The sequence below is a fragment of the Pelophylax lessonae genome, assembly GCF_965119305.1.
Source record: "Pelophylax lessonae genome assembly, chromosome: 6".
Classification (NCBI taxonomy): domain Eukaryota; kingdom Metazoa; phylum Chordata; class Amphibia; order Anura; family Ranidae; genus Pelophylax; species Pelophylax lessonae.
In genome coordinates this window covers 18,957,268-18,972,096 of record NC_138773.1, presented here as the reverse complement: position 1 = coordinate 18,972,096, position 14,829 = coordinate 18,957,268, and the positions used below count along the sequence as shown (strand labels likewise).

Sequence of the window (14,829 nt, the reverse complement as noted above, 5' to 3'; positions counted from 1 at the left end):
AACCAATCAGCTTCCAGGTTTTATTGTCAAAGCCTAATTGAACAAGGTGAAGTTAGAAGCTGATTGGCTACCATGCACAGCTGCACCAGATTTTGCACTCTTCAGTTTTAGAACATCAACCCCTTAGTGTCTATTAGACATTGCACATGATCAGACACAGATCGATCTGATTGGGTGCTTTCCTGGCTGCTAACGGCCAGGTAAACAAAGAGCTGAAACTGGAAGTGATGAAATCCTCGTTGCTTCCGGGTTCTGGGGGTCATAGAGAGGGAGGAGCAATGTCAGTTCCTCTCTCTCTGTGTAGTAATGCCGTTGCCATGGGTCCCTTCACTCCTGGGATCAGCGATCGGATGGCAGAGCCCAGGAAATGTGGCAGCAGCGGGAGAGGGGGGGGGGGCCTTTCCGCCAGCTGCAGATGTGATCAAGTGGCTGAAATCACTTCTGTCTAATGGGAAATCGCCGGCTGCAAATATTGATACCTGCACCTATAGACATCATCCCAGTATAACCACTTTGACCTAAGGACATCCATGGATGTCCTACATTCTTGAAGTGGTTAACCAATATTATTCCCAAAACAAAAAATGTAATATATTGCACCAATCCTTGGTGCCTGATTTTTATTTTTTATTTTTTTATGTTTTTTTTCTTACTTTTATCTGGTGATTTGGCCATAGAGGAGCAACAGCACCACCCTTGGACAGTAGCATTGCTAGTCTGGGGGGAGGGGAGTGTTAAAGCGGAGTTCCACCAAAAAGTGGAACTTCGGCTCATTTGTCCCCCCCCCTCCGATGCCACATGTGGCACCTTTCAGGGGGGAGGGGCCACGGGTACCTGTTTTTGACAGGTACCCTTCCCCACTTACGGGATACGGGGCTGCAGCGCCGTCCCTTGGATGTTTGGTCCCCTCCTTCATCCCCCGCCGCTGTGCCACTAGAAATGTACAGCGCGCTTCGAGCATGCGCAGTAGGGACCCGACTGTGAAGCCACAAGGCTTTACTGCCGGATTCCCTTACCGGCAATGGCGGTGGCAGCACCCGACAGCCAATGGAAATATCGGCTGTGGTGCCGACATCGCTGGACTCCAGGACAGGTAAGTGTCCCAATATTAAAAGTCAGCAGCTACAGTATGTGTAGCTGTTGACTTTTAATTTTTGGAGGGGTGTGGAACTCCGCTTTAAAGCAGAGTTCCACCCAAAAGTGGAACTTCCCCTTATCTGTCTCCCCCCCCCCTTCAGTGCCACATTTGGCACCTTTGGGGGGGGGGTACCTGTTTTGACAGGTATCCTGTCCCCACTTCTGTCGGACTTCGCCACGGCAAGATACGTCAGAAGTTCAGCCCCCTCCTCCTCCCTCCTCCTTCCTCTGCTGCCAGGCCAGTAAGAGAGCGCAGCGCGCTTCACGCATGAGCAGTAGGGACCCATCCGGGAAGACCCAAGGCTTCACAGCCGGGTTCCATTACCGGCAATGGCGGCGTCAGAACCCCACAGCTGATGGAAACATTGGCTGTGATGCCGACATCGCTGGACTCCAGGACAGGTAAGTGTCCTAATATTAAAAGTCAGCAGCTACAGTATGTGTACAGTATGTGTACAGTATGTGTAGCTGCTGACTTTTCATTTTTTGAAGGGGAGGGGGGAGCACCACTTTAAATAGACTAGCTAGATTTAGGTAGACTTGGCTAAAAAAATAAAGCCAAATTTCAGCTAATACTTTTTAACCAGATCCCGGGAGGTGGGGGAGGGGTTAATGATCATGTGACCGCTGTGATTGTCTGTAACAGCAATCACATGATCGGAAAGCTCCCAATCGCAAGGAGTGGTATGGAGCTTCCCATTAGTAACTGTGTCGGGAGCGTGCAGGGCACATGCTCTCAGCACAGCTGTGTTTGCAGTGTGGTACACAAATATGCAGCCACTCGCTCGCAGAGAGGCTGCCTATTTTGCGTGCCATCTGCGACAAGAGATTAAGCAGCTAGAGCAACAGCTTTTTCGGGGAATAAAAGTTTATTTAACTACTTGCCGCCCGCCCACCATCAAATGACGGAGGAGTGGCGCTGCTCTCGTTCTGGGAGGACGTCATATGATGGCTCCCCAGAACAGCCGATCTCATGCGCTCACAGGGACATGCAGCACGGCGATCGCGGCCGCTCCGTGTTCCTAGGACACAGTGCGACCCCTATCTTGGTAAAGAGCCAATGATGTGGCACTTTTCCCATGTGATTGACTGTGTCCAATCACAGCCGGTCACATGTAAATGCGGAAGTGCCATTTACCGGTGTTCCGTGAGAATTACCTACCCCGTGAGAATTACCTACCCCTCGTCACTTCCGGCCAGAAAGAGCTGAGCAGCGCAGCAGTGCGCATGCTCAGAGCCCCGGATACGTGATGGAAGAACAGAGGAGCTTACTAGTGCGCATGCGCACTAGTATGAAACGATCACGGTGTACCGTGAGAAAAACCTACCGACGCGGCGCTTACCTAAAACAGCTGTGCGGCAATACGAATCATCTCCGCTCCTGTCCCGGTCACTTCCCTGCTCTCGGCAAGTAAATATAAAAGCGGCTTTCGGCTCCGTGATTTATCTTTTCATACAGCCGCTGCCGCTTTTATATTTACTATCCGAGATCAGGGAAGTGACCGGGACAGGAGCGGAGATGATTTGTATTGCAGCCCAGCTGTTTTAATGTACCCGCTGCATTCCATACAGTGCCGAGTACCGGAAGTGACGAGGGGTAGGTTTTTCTCACGGGTAGGTAATTCTCACGGAACACCGGCGCTCCTCGCCTCACACTGTCAGAGTGTGTGGCGAGGAGAGCCGATCAGCAGCTCCTCCTCAAAGGGGAGTCTAGGACAGGTAATCAGGGCACTGATCATCAGTGCCCTGATTACAGTAAAGCAAAAACAGTGCACATTAGTGACACCAGTCAGTGACCATCAGTGACCCCAATCAGTGCCCACCAGTGACATTAATCAGTGCCCATTAGTGATGCCAGTCAGTGCCAATCAGTGCCTTCTCATCTGTGCTGCCCATCAGTGCTGCCCATCAGTGCCACCCATCAGTGTCCATCAGTGTCACCCATCAGTGCAAACTAGCAGTGCCATCTATCAGTGCCCATTGGTGCAAACTATCAGTGCCACCTATCAGTGTTCATCAGTGCCATATATCAGCCCCACCTATCAGTGCCCATCAGTGCGGCATATTAGTGCATCCTCATCAGTGCCGCCTAACAGTGCCCATCAGTGCCACCTATCAGTGTCCATCAGTGCCACCTATCAGTGCTCATCAGTGCTGCATATCAGTACCATCTATTAGTGCCCATCAGTGCAGCATATTTGTGCCTCTTCATCAGTGCCACCTCATTAGTGCCCATAAGTGGCACCTCATCAGTGCCCATAAATGCAGCCTATCAGTGCCCATCAGTGCTGCCTCATCAGCGCACATCAGTGAAGGAGAAAAAGTACTTCTCTACAAAATTTACTGACAGAAACTAAGAAAAACATTTATTTTTCAAAATTTTCTTTTTTCTTTTTTTAGAAAAAAAAAATGAATAAAAACTCCAGCAGTGATTAAATACCATCAAAAGAAAGCTCTATTTGTGTGAAAAAAATGATAAAAACGTAATTTGGGTACAGCATTGCATGACCGCGCAATTGTCATTCAAAGTGTGACAGCGCTGAAAGCTAAAAATTGGCCTGGGCAGGAAGGGGTGAAAGTGCCCGGTATAGAAGTGGTTAAATAAATAAAATCTGACCAATGTAAGCACCTTTCTCAACCTTATATCTGCTACCTCTGCAAGACAGCTTGGTCTATTAAAGGAAGTTGAAAAATAGACATTCTGGCAGGATCAACAGGTAGAAAAAAGTCTAAAAGAAACAAATGCAGCCACCATATTTAAGAATTAGAAAGTTGCAATATATTACATTTTTGCTTTTGATTTTAGCTACACTTACACATGCTAAAAAAGGTACTTTTTATGTAAGAAATCAAATTAAATTTCTACCTTCAAAAATGAATTTGAGCGGCTTCAGTTTTGTCGCCAGTCTCAGTTTATTGGCTTTTTCTGAAACTGAAATGAGGAAGAGTTCACAGGACAATTTGTTCAGTCTGGGCTGTGCCCGTAGGATCTTAGTCTTCTCCTCCTCACTGCTCATGTCCTCCTCCAGATCATCAACCACCACAATGATGTTTCTCCTGCCTGCAAGAGAAAATACAAATGATCAATCTGAGAGTAGAAAATGTCCCAATGCCGGTAGAGAAAAAAACAATGCCTCATCTTTGGTTTCATTGGCAGAAATTGTGCCCTATCATTGGTGTCAATGATAGACCAATTGTAGGTGTCATTAAAGCCTTGTACACACACAACGATTGTTGGCCGACCGATCGGCCGTCTTTTGTCCAGTGTTGTTGTGTTGGTTGGAATGTGCCTAGACTGCACACGAATTTTCTCGGCCAACAAAAACCAACTTCAGAAGTGATGTCATGTGCTGGTTAACTTTACGTGTGTTTTTTCTTCTCTGAGCATGCCCAGTCTTGCTCATCAGATTTTTGTCTGCCGAAATCTGTACTGGCTGAGGAACAATCGGCCGCTCTGGTGACGGCCAACAAAAATTTTATAGCATGCACACCAGATTTTGTTCGGCCGAAAAGTCGCAGTCGGTTGTCGGAAGCATCATACTAACAAGCCGACAATCGGCCGATCGGACGTTGGCCGAAAATTCACGGCCAACAGTCGGTGCGTGTGTACGGGGCTTAAGAGGAATAATACCTCATCAGTGGTGTCATTGGGAGGAATTGTGCCACTTCATTGGGATCATTGGGCCCAATTGTAGGTGTCATTGAGAGGAATAACACCCCATGGGTGGTGTCATTGGGACAAATTGTGCCCTGTCATTGAGCCTAATTGTTGGTGTCATTAGGAGGCATTATACTGCATTAGTGGTGTCATTGGGGATACATTTACCCCATCATTGGGCCCAATTGCAGATGTCATTGAGAGGAATTGTACCTCATTATTGGTGTCATTAGGAGGAATTGTGCCACTTCATTGGGTTTAGTGGGCCCGATTGTAGGTGTCATTGAGAGGAATAATACCCCATGGGTGGTGTCATTGGGAGAAATTGTGGCCTGTCATTGGGCCTAATTGTTGATGTCATTAGGAGGAACTATACCCCATTGGTGGTGTCATTGGGGGATGAATTTGCCCCATAATTGGGCCCAATTACAGATGTCATTGAGAGGAATTGTACCTCATTATTGGTGTCATTAGGAGGAATTGTGCCACTTCATTGGGTTTAGTGTGCCCAATTGTAGGTGTCATTGAGAGGAATTATGCCCCTTCATTGGTGTCATTGGGAGGAATGGTGCCCTGTCATTGGCCCCAAATGTTGGTGTCATTGGGAGAAATTGTGCCCTATCATTGGTGTCATTGGAAGGAATTGTGCCCTTTCATTGGTGTCATTGGAAGGAATTATGCCCTTTCATTGGGGTCAGTGGGGTAGGGGGAAATTATGCCCCATTGTTGGTTTCAGTGGATGAAATATTGCCCAGAGGGCCAGATAAAAGAAAGCAAAGGGTCACATCTGGCCCTCAGGCCACAGTTTGGAGACCACTGCTGTAGGCTATAAGAATTGTGCCACAATGCCAGGAGGGGTGTTCCTAAGGACATTGATGATTGTGAGAAGATTGAGAGGGGTGTTCCTAAGGACATCTTTACATCTTCCAACATCAGCTTCCTTTTTTCTCTTTCACCATTTAGTCATATGATATCTCAGAGCCACAAAGAAAGATGGCGCTGGAAGACATCCCTCTATGAGTGGCTATGATCTAAGATCTCAATGGGAAGCTGTAGCATTAAAAGGTCCACCATGTTTTACCAACTGCAGGTCCCTCTCTCATCAATGTCTAAGTCGTAAAGTGTGTCCACTTGATGGCTACCGGCTCAACATTGTGTTAAAATGAGTGACATGGGGAGCAAATGATCTCCTGCCCATCAGCATACCCCAGCCCGGCCTTTCTGTGATTAAATACATAGTTTATTTAATACATCTTATTTCTTACCAAGTTCAGCAGAAATGGTTTCCAATTCCTCATCATATAGAGCCTCTGCCACATCGGTAATGTTGACTCTCCCTCTGTTCTTAGTGTGATAAAGAATACCAAATGTGCACTGAGACATGCCATCCATGAGTTCCCGTTGTCCATTGTTGGAGACGAAACAACATTTCACATCCCCAACAACATCCTGAAAGGCTTCCTTGAGGAGTCTCACCAGCCAGGTGTAATCTTGTTCCCCTGATCTGGAGAAGATACCCACTATGTGTTTTCTGTCTACTGACCTCTAAAGGGAAAGCAAAGGAGAAGTTAATCAATACTTAGTAACAGGTGTTCAAGTAATTATCAGAGGTTTGTCAGTCATTATATATTTTTTGCTAAACTTTCTGATAACCTTCCATGATTTGATACATTTAGGAAATGTACAATGTGAATTTTCGTTTAAGGTATTCATTAGTCGCATAATATAAATTTTTAATCCATTTTAGTTTTAAACCTTTCCAGTCTACCCAAAGCAGAACTACTGTCGGGATTCGAACCCGTGACTAGCCAAATCCCAGGCGGTAGCCCTGCTTACTAGGCTACCGTCCTCTCTGGACATTCTTCCTTGAAGCCTATTATTTTAACCTTAGTCTTGCCAAGCCTTGCTCATCACTCTTGATTCCCCACACCTGGTACTTCCCTATATAAGTCCAGCCCCTTGCACTCAAGCTTGCTGATTATTGAGCTCCTGAGCCTTGATCAAGCTTCTCCTCATCTGCTGCTCTATCTACTACCACAAATCCACTGCTGACCAGGAACTGACTACCGACTATTCTTCTGCTTTGTCCCTACCTACTGAACTTCTACCTCCGTTGCCGATCCGGATTGTCTGACCACGCTTACTGCTGCCCGCCCTGACCTTTGGCTCATCTGACTTCTCTCTGGTTGTCCCTTGTCTGCTTTCCCACCTCCGGACCGAACCTGCACTCTGCCTGGCTGGGTGATCCTGGGGACCGCGACCTGGTGTTAGCTTGCAGCGCAGTCTATCCCCACCATCAGGGGCTCTAGTGAAAACTAGCTAGCACTTAGTTTCCGTACCTCAGGTGAACCCGTGTCCTCATCAGAGTACTACCTGGTGTCCATCCGGCATCCAGCACTGCTACCACCGTAGCCAACCCGGATTGTCTGACCACGCCTCTGCCAGACTTCCTGCACCTACTACCGGCCTGCGGTCCTTGCCGCTGGGCTCCACTCCTACCTCTGGCCAGCAGTCCTCTGACTCAGGTGAGCCTGTAGAATTGTTACACCTACACTATCACCATGATAGAATATATTTTTCTTTCAATCTTTTTATTGAAGTTTACCAAAAAGAAAACATCATCAAATACAGAACAAATAACATAATCATGAGAAATGGAGTTTATCAGAAATGAAATAACTGCCCAAAAGTACATAAAGTTTCTAGAACTCCTTGTTATCCACCAGCTGGGAGAATAATTGCCTTTGCCTTAATTGCCTTATCTCATGTGACTTAGTCACTGGTATGATTTCAGGGAATCATCAAGGTTACTATTAATCTGGAGGGATAGAAACCCAGGAGCCGCGCGCCAGTATATTGGTTGCAAAACTTTTGGATCCTTGGGGACAAACCAACCAGGAGATAAATTGTCTGAAAAGGTTATAACTCAACTTGGAAACCATAGGCAGCCTGTAGTCATGATAAAAACAGTTGAGAAAAATAAACAGTTATTCGACATCCCTGCCATTGGGACTACCTAAAACATTACTAAGTAACAAATAAGGGATCTTGGAGCATCTCCCTAATCCTAAAGGGAGGGAACCTTCGGAGGGAGACAGAGCAGGGATGCCTTAACAAAATTGAGGTTGAAGTCAACCTTAATAAGTAAAAAGCAGGGCTTTTTTTCTCAGATAATAGTTGCAGGAACTCCCATCTTCTGAGTCACTTCTTGTCTCCGCCCCCTATCCACCTCCGAGAACCATTCCTTGGTTCCACCGCCCCTACTCACCTCCCAGTAGCACCCCTTTTAAGACAACAGAGAGGCAGGTATCATTTTGTGGTGGAATTAGTTTTGGTAACAAGAAAAGTAGTAAAATAGATCCCCACAGCCAGCAGCAATAGACCCCCCCCCAGCAACAATAGATTTGCCCATAAACAATAGACCCCCCCCAGCAACAATGGACCCCCACAACAAAAAGTCACCCAGAAGCAAGAAAAGATCTTCCAGCAGGCAGCATAAATAGACTCTCAAGCAGCCAGCAAAACTAGACCCTCTCTCTCAACAGTAGATCTCTTCCAGCAACAACTGACCCCCAGTAAAAATAGATCCAACACCAGCAACAACAGACCTCCTCAGCAGCAATAGACCACCACACAAAAATAGATCCCCTCCAGCAACAACAGATCCCCCAGCACACGCCAGCACCCCTTGCCGTTGCATACATTCACTGCTGGAGGTGCTGGAGGTGCCGGAACTGCGTTCCCTCGCATTCCCACTAAAAAAAAGCCCTGGTAAAAAGAAAAAAAAATATATATATGTATGTATGTATATATATATATATATATATATATATATATATATATAAAAACAAAACAGAAGGCGGACAGGGAGAAAGAAGAAAAAAAAGGATGAAAGTGGAGAGGGGAAAAGTGGGGAAGAAAGTCACCATGAAAGAAACATGAATACTCCGACAATAGTTTAAGTTATAGGGAGATATTAACATAGGATGCTCAGGGCTCCCAAGTACGTTGACATTTCTCCATCCAGTCTATCTAGTAAGACAGAAACCAGTTTTTCTTGCATCAGAATTCATGAGCTTTTACGTTTAGGCACTCTATAGAGATCGTAGGTTTTTTCCAGGCTCATGGTGATCTTAGCTCCAAGAAGCATATAGAATATAAGAGTTTGGAAATGTTTAGTCATCTTCTCCATCTGACTGTTTAACAAGGCTATCTGTGGGGTTTTAGAAATAGCACATCATGTGACCTTGCCTATTATCTGGAAGAATTTATTTCAGAATTCATTATGAATTCTGGGATAAGACCACCATGTGTGGATAAAGCTACCTATATGGCTGCACATGGAAGAAAGAGGAGAACCGCTCCGATGTGCAAATGCCCAAACAATCAGACAGGGTGCCAGCTAGGTCCGCAAACCCAGCAACTGAGTAAAAATGGAAAATAGGCAACCACACTCCTGATTGAAAGTATGAAAGATAAAATCTGACTATGTCGGTTATGACTAAGCAAATTTTGTTTTCGTGAAACGCTTTAACTGTATTCATCCTTTGTCTCTGATGTTTGTCACTATGGATTATTTGGATTTTTTTGATCTTCAATAAATGGATTTTATCTTTCATACTTTCAATCAGGAGTGCAGTTGCCTATTTTCCACTTTTACCTATATGGCTGCAGCCTCGAAAGCAGAGGGGAGATGAATCCAGATACATTTTAGCCAGATGAGTAGGCACTAGATACCGGCGTGACATAGGTTTTACATTTGCCTCAACTAGTGAGACATTGACTACTGGAAAGAGCGCTGACAACGCTGGTGCAAAGTGGCTAGATCCCATTCCTCCTCAAAGTCCTGTTCCCAGCTCTGTGTGTAGCCCGGCTTCTCCCTGCTCTCTGCAAACAGTGAGTAAATTATGGAGATACCTCCTGGTCAAGAAGTTCTGAGCACCAACGTTCATATGCTGAAATTCTGGGGGGGGGGGGGTTAGATTTGTTGATCCAAATAGAGTGCAAAGAATTAGAGATTTGTAAAAATCGAAAATCTCTCTATGGGGGGCATTTTTAAATTGCTGATGCAGTAGCTTGCAGAAAGTGGCCCCAAGGAGATAAAAAAAAGGTGCCCTATGCGGTACAGGCCCTAATATTCAATCCTGGGGGGATGTGTGGGTTGTGAAATATATATGTCAGAGGTCTAAGTTCAGAGATCAGAGAAGGGTGTTTGTGGAGTTGATCAATTAGAGCAAAGGAATGTGATAAAGTCGGTGCAAGAATCTGGGGTCTGGTTTTGGGTGGGCACCAAGCAAGAAAGTCTAATGTAAACTGGGGGACAGCTTGACGTTTCATGGGGATCCAGTCAGGTTTGGATCCTCGGGAATGGATCATGGAAAATTGGGCTAGATGAGCTGCTTGGTAATAGGGATGATCGAACGGTTCGGAACATTGGCTGTTCGAGGTTCGGCCGAATTTAGAACTTTTTGCTGAAAAAGTTTGGAATTCGGCAACCAGAACCGACCAAAATGCAATGGGTCAGGAAGTGGGCTTTAAAAGCCTGTGATTGAACCAGAACCATTAGTAAAAGCCAATTGAGGGGGCAGGAGAATGCTAGGAATGTGATTGGAGTGACTAGGGGGTCCCTAGACCAATCATTAGTGAATACGCCCCCCAGTATATAAGATAGCCCCCGCCAAATTCCTAGCATTGTAATACAGGGACATGGAAGAGAGTGGAAGCAGTTCTGTTAATTTTACTTTAAAAGTGTCATTTAGCAATTATTAGTGTGAGGAAAGGGATATCTAGTGTAGTTAGAGTGCTATTTTACACTTTAGTTAGATGCAAAAAAAATAGTTTCTGTAGGGAAAGTGTTAACCACTTAAGCCCCGGAGGATTTGGCTGCTAAAGGACCAGGGGTTTTTTTGCGATTTTTTACTGCGTGACTTTAACGGACAATTGCGCGGTCGTGCGACGCTGTACCTAAACGAATTTGACGTCCTTTTTTTCCCACAAACAGAGCTTTCTTTTGGTGGTATTTGATCACCTGTGCGATTTTTTGATCACGCGCTATAAACAAAAAAAGAGCGTAAATTTTGCAAAAATAACAATATTTTTCACATTTTTTTATATGAAATTCCCCAAAAAAAAAAGTAAAAATCAAAATTTTTTAACATTTTTCGGCCAATTTGTTTTATGCTACCTATGTTTGGTAAAAAAAATCGCAAAAAGCGTATTTTGATTGGTTTGCGCAAAAGTTATCGCGTTTACTAACAAAGAGAAAGATTTTTGTCATTTTTGGTGTTTTTTTTTTTAACGCATAATGGCGGCGATCTGCGATTTTTTTTTCGGTACTGCGACATTGCGGCGGACAGATCGGACCCTTGACTGACATTTTTGACACTTTTGGGGTTACCAGTGACATTACTGCAGTAATCAGTGCTATACATATGCACTGTTACTGCAAAAATGACACTGGCAGGGAAGGGGTTAACTTTATTGGACAGGGAGGGGTTAAGTGTGTCCTAGGGGCGTGCTTTCTACTGTGTAGGGACATGGCTATTGGTGTAAAAGCAAAGATCAACCGTTCTACATAGTAGAACGGTCAGATCTTCACTTTTACACAGGGAGAACTGACAGGCAGCTTGTTTACACAAGCTGCTCTGTCTTTCTCCCTTCACAGGAGCGATCGTAGTGTGGCCGGCGGACATCGAGTCCGCCGGTCACACGCACTGACTTGCCTGTGAACGAGCCGCGGCGGGCGCGCGCCTCGGCGGGCGCGCGCCCGCCCGCGATAGGCTCGCAAGTCAGTGACAGGCGAGTGACGTACCGATACGTCACTCTGCCTGGCCGGGGCTGACCGCCGCAGTATATAGTCGTGCGGCGGTCGGCAACCGGTTAAGTGCCAGGGTGACCGTAATGTAGTGTAGGGTGAACTGACAGTGACTGCTATGGCAGAGTGACCAAACCCTTCCATATCAGGGTGACCGCTATAGAGAAAAGATTGTTTCTCTTAAGTCACATTCAGAGCACTGATATGGCTTCTCGCCGGTCAGCTTGCTTTTTGGCTGCAGGCGTTTATAGGGACTTTTTGAGGACATGTTTGGAGTCAGGCATGACATCTGAACATGTGAATAGGGGGTATATATACACACCCATGTATGTATATATACACCTGCACATACAGTATATAGGTGTGAAAGGAGCAGAACACTATACTTGCGCTAATTAAATAATTAACAGGCATATGGCTCCGCTCCTATAACACCTATATATGTGTAAGTGTAAAATGCATATAAGGGTGTATGTACATATATACCTCTATACAGAAGTTCAGATGTTTTGCCTGCCTCCAAAGAACCCAAAAAAATGCCCAAAAAAATGCCCAAAAAAACGCTAGCGCCAAAAAATGTTGCAGGCATTTTTTGGGTTTTTTTTGGAGGTAGGCAAAACATCTGAACTTGTGTATAGTGGTATATATACACACATACTTGTATGTATTTTTACACTTACATATATATAGGTGTGAAAATAGCGAAGCCATATCCCTGTTCTATAAGTGACATAATACAAACAATCTTTTTTTTTCTGGTTCTGGACATGCTACAGAGCTGAAACTTCACAGGTACACTTTTTAGACCCCCTCAGACACTAAATCCAAAGTCAAAATCAAAAAATCTCTTTTTTTTTTCAATAATTGGCTCTCTATCAAAAATGACAATTTTTAAGAACTTTTTTTGTGTGATTAATAGTCCCTGGGGCATGACCCAGAACCCTAGGCACTTTTTAGGGGCATTTATTGGGTTTATGGCTTCAAAATGGTGTTTTTTGATTACCGAAGTTCGGGTCCCATTGATTTCAATGGGGTTCTGAAATCCGGGCCGAACTTTCGGGAAGTTCGGATGTTCTGGCCAAACCGAACTTTTGAAAAGCTCGATCATCCCTACTTGGTAGTACCACCAGGGGTTAGGAAGGGAAAGCCCTTCCCGTGTGCGTAACTGGAAGAGAACCGTTTTGGGGCAGCAGTGGCCTTTTTTCTCCCACACAAACTGAATAATTTTAGACTGGAAACTATTCAGGTGTGCCCTTTTTATCGGCACAGGGTGGGATCTAAACAAATATAGGAGACGGAGGAGAAGGGTCATTTTTACTGAACTGATCCAACCTATCTAGGATAAATCATGCTTAGCCCACAAAGTGAGGTCAGCAGCTAGTTTCTAATAAAGGAGAGGGTAGTTTGCCTTGTAAGTTGGGCTATGTTGGAAGTTAAGTGAATGCCTAAAAGAAGGTAAATGTCTTTGTAAGCGCTCAGCTAGATAGAATATATTTTATATTTTCATTTTTGAAATGCTCTTGGCAGAAATGGATCTGTTGTACATTAGACATCTACGCCATTTTACTATTCAAATAATAATAATAATAATAATTTAATTTTGTTTTACCTGTATTGTCTCACTCTGATGGCCTGTGGGTAAAAATATATATACCATGAATCTTGTTAAGAAAAAACAAATTCTAGCAACATTATCATACCTGGCTGAGTGAACGATAACTTATTGAATGATATCTGAGTGAATGATTAGACTGAATTAGAAAATCATTGTTAGACAGAAAGAAAATAAGTAACCAATGTATTGATAAACTCTAGCACCCGGCTCTGTGGGCTGGTAGTTTTTGACACAGGGATTATACATTTTCTTAATAGGATATGATAGGAATATCTTAATAGGAAACTCCATCCATAAGGACCCGCATCTACTCTGCTATACAGTAGAACCATCCAGTTGCCCTGCCATCTAATAGGACACCTCAGTTACCCTGTTATCCCATTAGACCAACAGTTACTCTGCCATCCAAAAGGGACCCTCTAGTTGCCCTGCCATCTAATAGGCCACCCCAGTTGCCCTGTCATCCAATTGGATATACAGCTACTCTGTCATCTAATAGATCCCCAAAGTTGCCCTGTTATCCATAAGGCCCCCCAGCTACCCAGCCATCAAAAAGGACCCCTAGCTGCTCAGTCATACTATAAGAACCCCTAGCTTTCCTGCCATCCAATAGGACCCTATAGTTGCCCTGCCATCTAATAGGTCACCCCAGTTGCCCTGTCATCCAATTGGATATACAGCTACTCTGTCATCTAATAGATCCCCACAGTTGCCCTGTTATCCATAAGGCCCCCCAGCTACCCAGCCATCAAAAAGGACCCCTAGCTGCTCAGTCATACTATAGGAACCCCTAGCTTTCCTGCCATCCAATAGGACCCTCTAGTTGCCCTGCCATCTAATAGGTCACCCCAGTTGCCCTGTCATCCAATTGGATATACAGCTACTCTGTCATCTAATAGATCCCCACAGTTGCCCTGTTATCCATAAGGCCCCCCAGCTACCCAGCCATCAAAAAGCTACCCCAAGCTGCCCTGGATACTATATCCAATAGGTCCCCCAGTTATGCTACCAGCAAATGTGACCCCCCTAACTACCCCAGGTTCTGGGATTAACACCTTTTCAACAGGTAATGAGGTCTTCCTTTTTCTTCTACTAGCTATGTGAAAGTGCAAGAAGAAATTATGTTATAGAGGTGAGAAGCTTGTATAGGGTCTATTTCAGAAGTAATAGAAGATTACCTGTGCCAGCAGGTTTTGGTAGACGGTATGAAGGCGTTCTGTATTGATCCAAAATTGGTGCAGGTAATTGGTTTTTAAATGATCCACCTAAGAAAAGCAGATATTTCACAATGAAACTCTTCACTGACAAGACCCAATCCACCCTGCCATTCAATATGACCACATCCATATGCTCCTTGTAACACTACCCCCCCCCCCCCCCCAGCTGCCCTACCATCCAGTAAGACTTCTAGCTACCTACATTTTTATAGATATAACAAATAACAGAAAAAAAAAGAAAATACTTCCCTCTTTTAACAGGAACCACTGACATCTTAAGACAGCTGTTCCAATTACCAAATATAAAGGCGTTAGTCCTCTGATCTCTCCTGAAGAGAGGGATCAGCCCAGTGCCTGAATACCCCACTTCGAAATACATGATAGGCTC

The 14,829-nt window shown here is 44.8% G+C and overlaps 1 protein-coding gene across 1 annotated transcript in view; it reads right to left on the bottom strand.

The window, feature by feature from the left end:
* The window catches only part of LOC309558466 (uncharacterized protein), an 84,799-nt gene that overhangs the window by 24,545 nt on the left and 45,425 nt on the right, over positions 1 to 14,829 (bottom strand). The window contains exons 10-13 of the mRNA XM_082261537.1: positions 14,403 to 14,489; positions 14,259 to 14,320; positions 6,061 to 6,340; positions 4,004 to 4,198 (exon numbers count right to left, since the gene is read on the bottom strand). Of these exons, the coding sequence (XP_082117663.1) occupies positions 4,004 to 4,198; positions 6,061 to 6,340; positions 14,259 to 14,320; positions 14,403 to 14,489 (624 nt within the window). The remainder of the gene's footprint in view (positions 1 to 4,003; positions 4,199 to 6,060; positions 6,341 to 14,258; positions 14,321 to 14,402; positions 14,490 to 14,829) is intronic.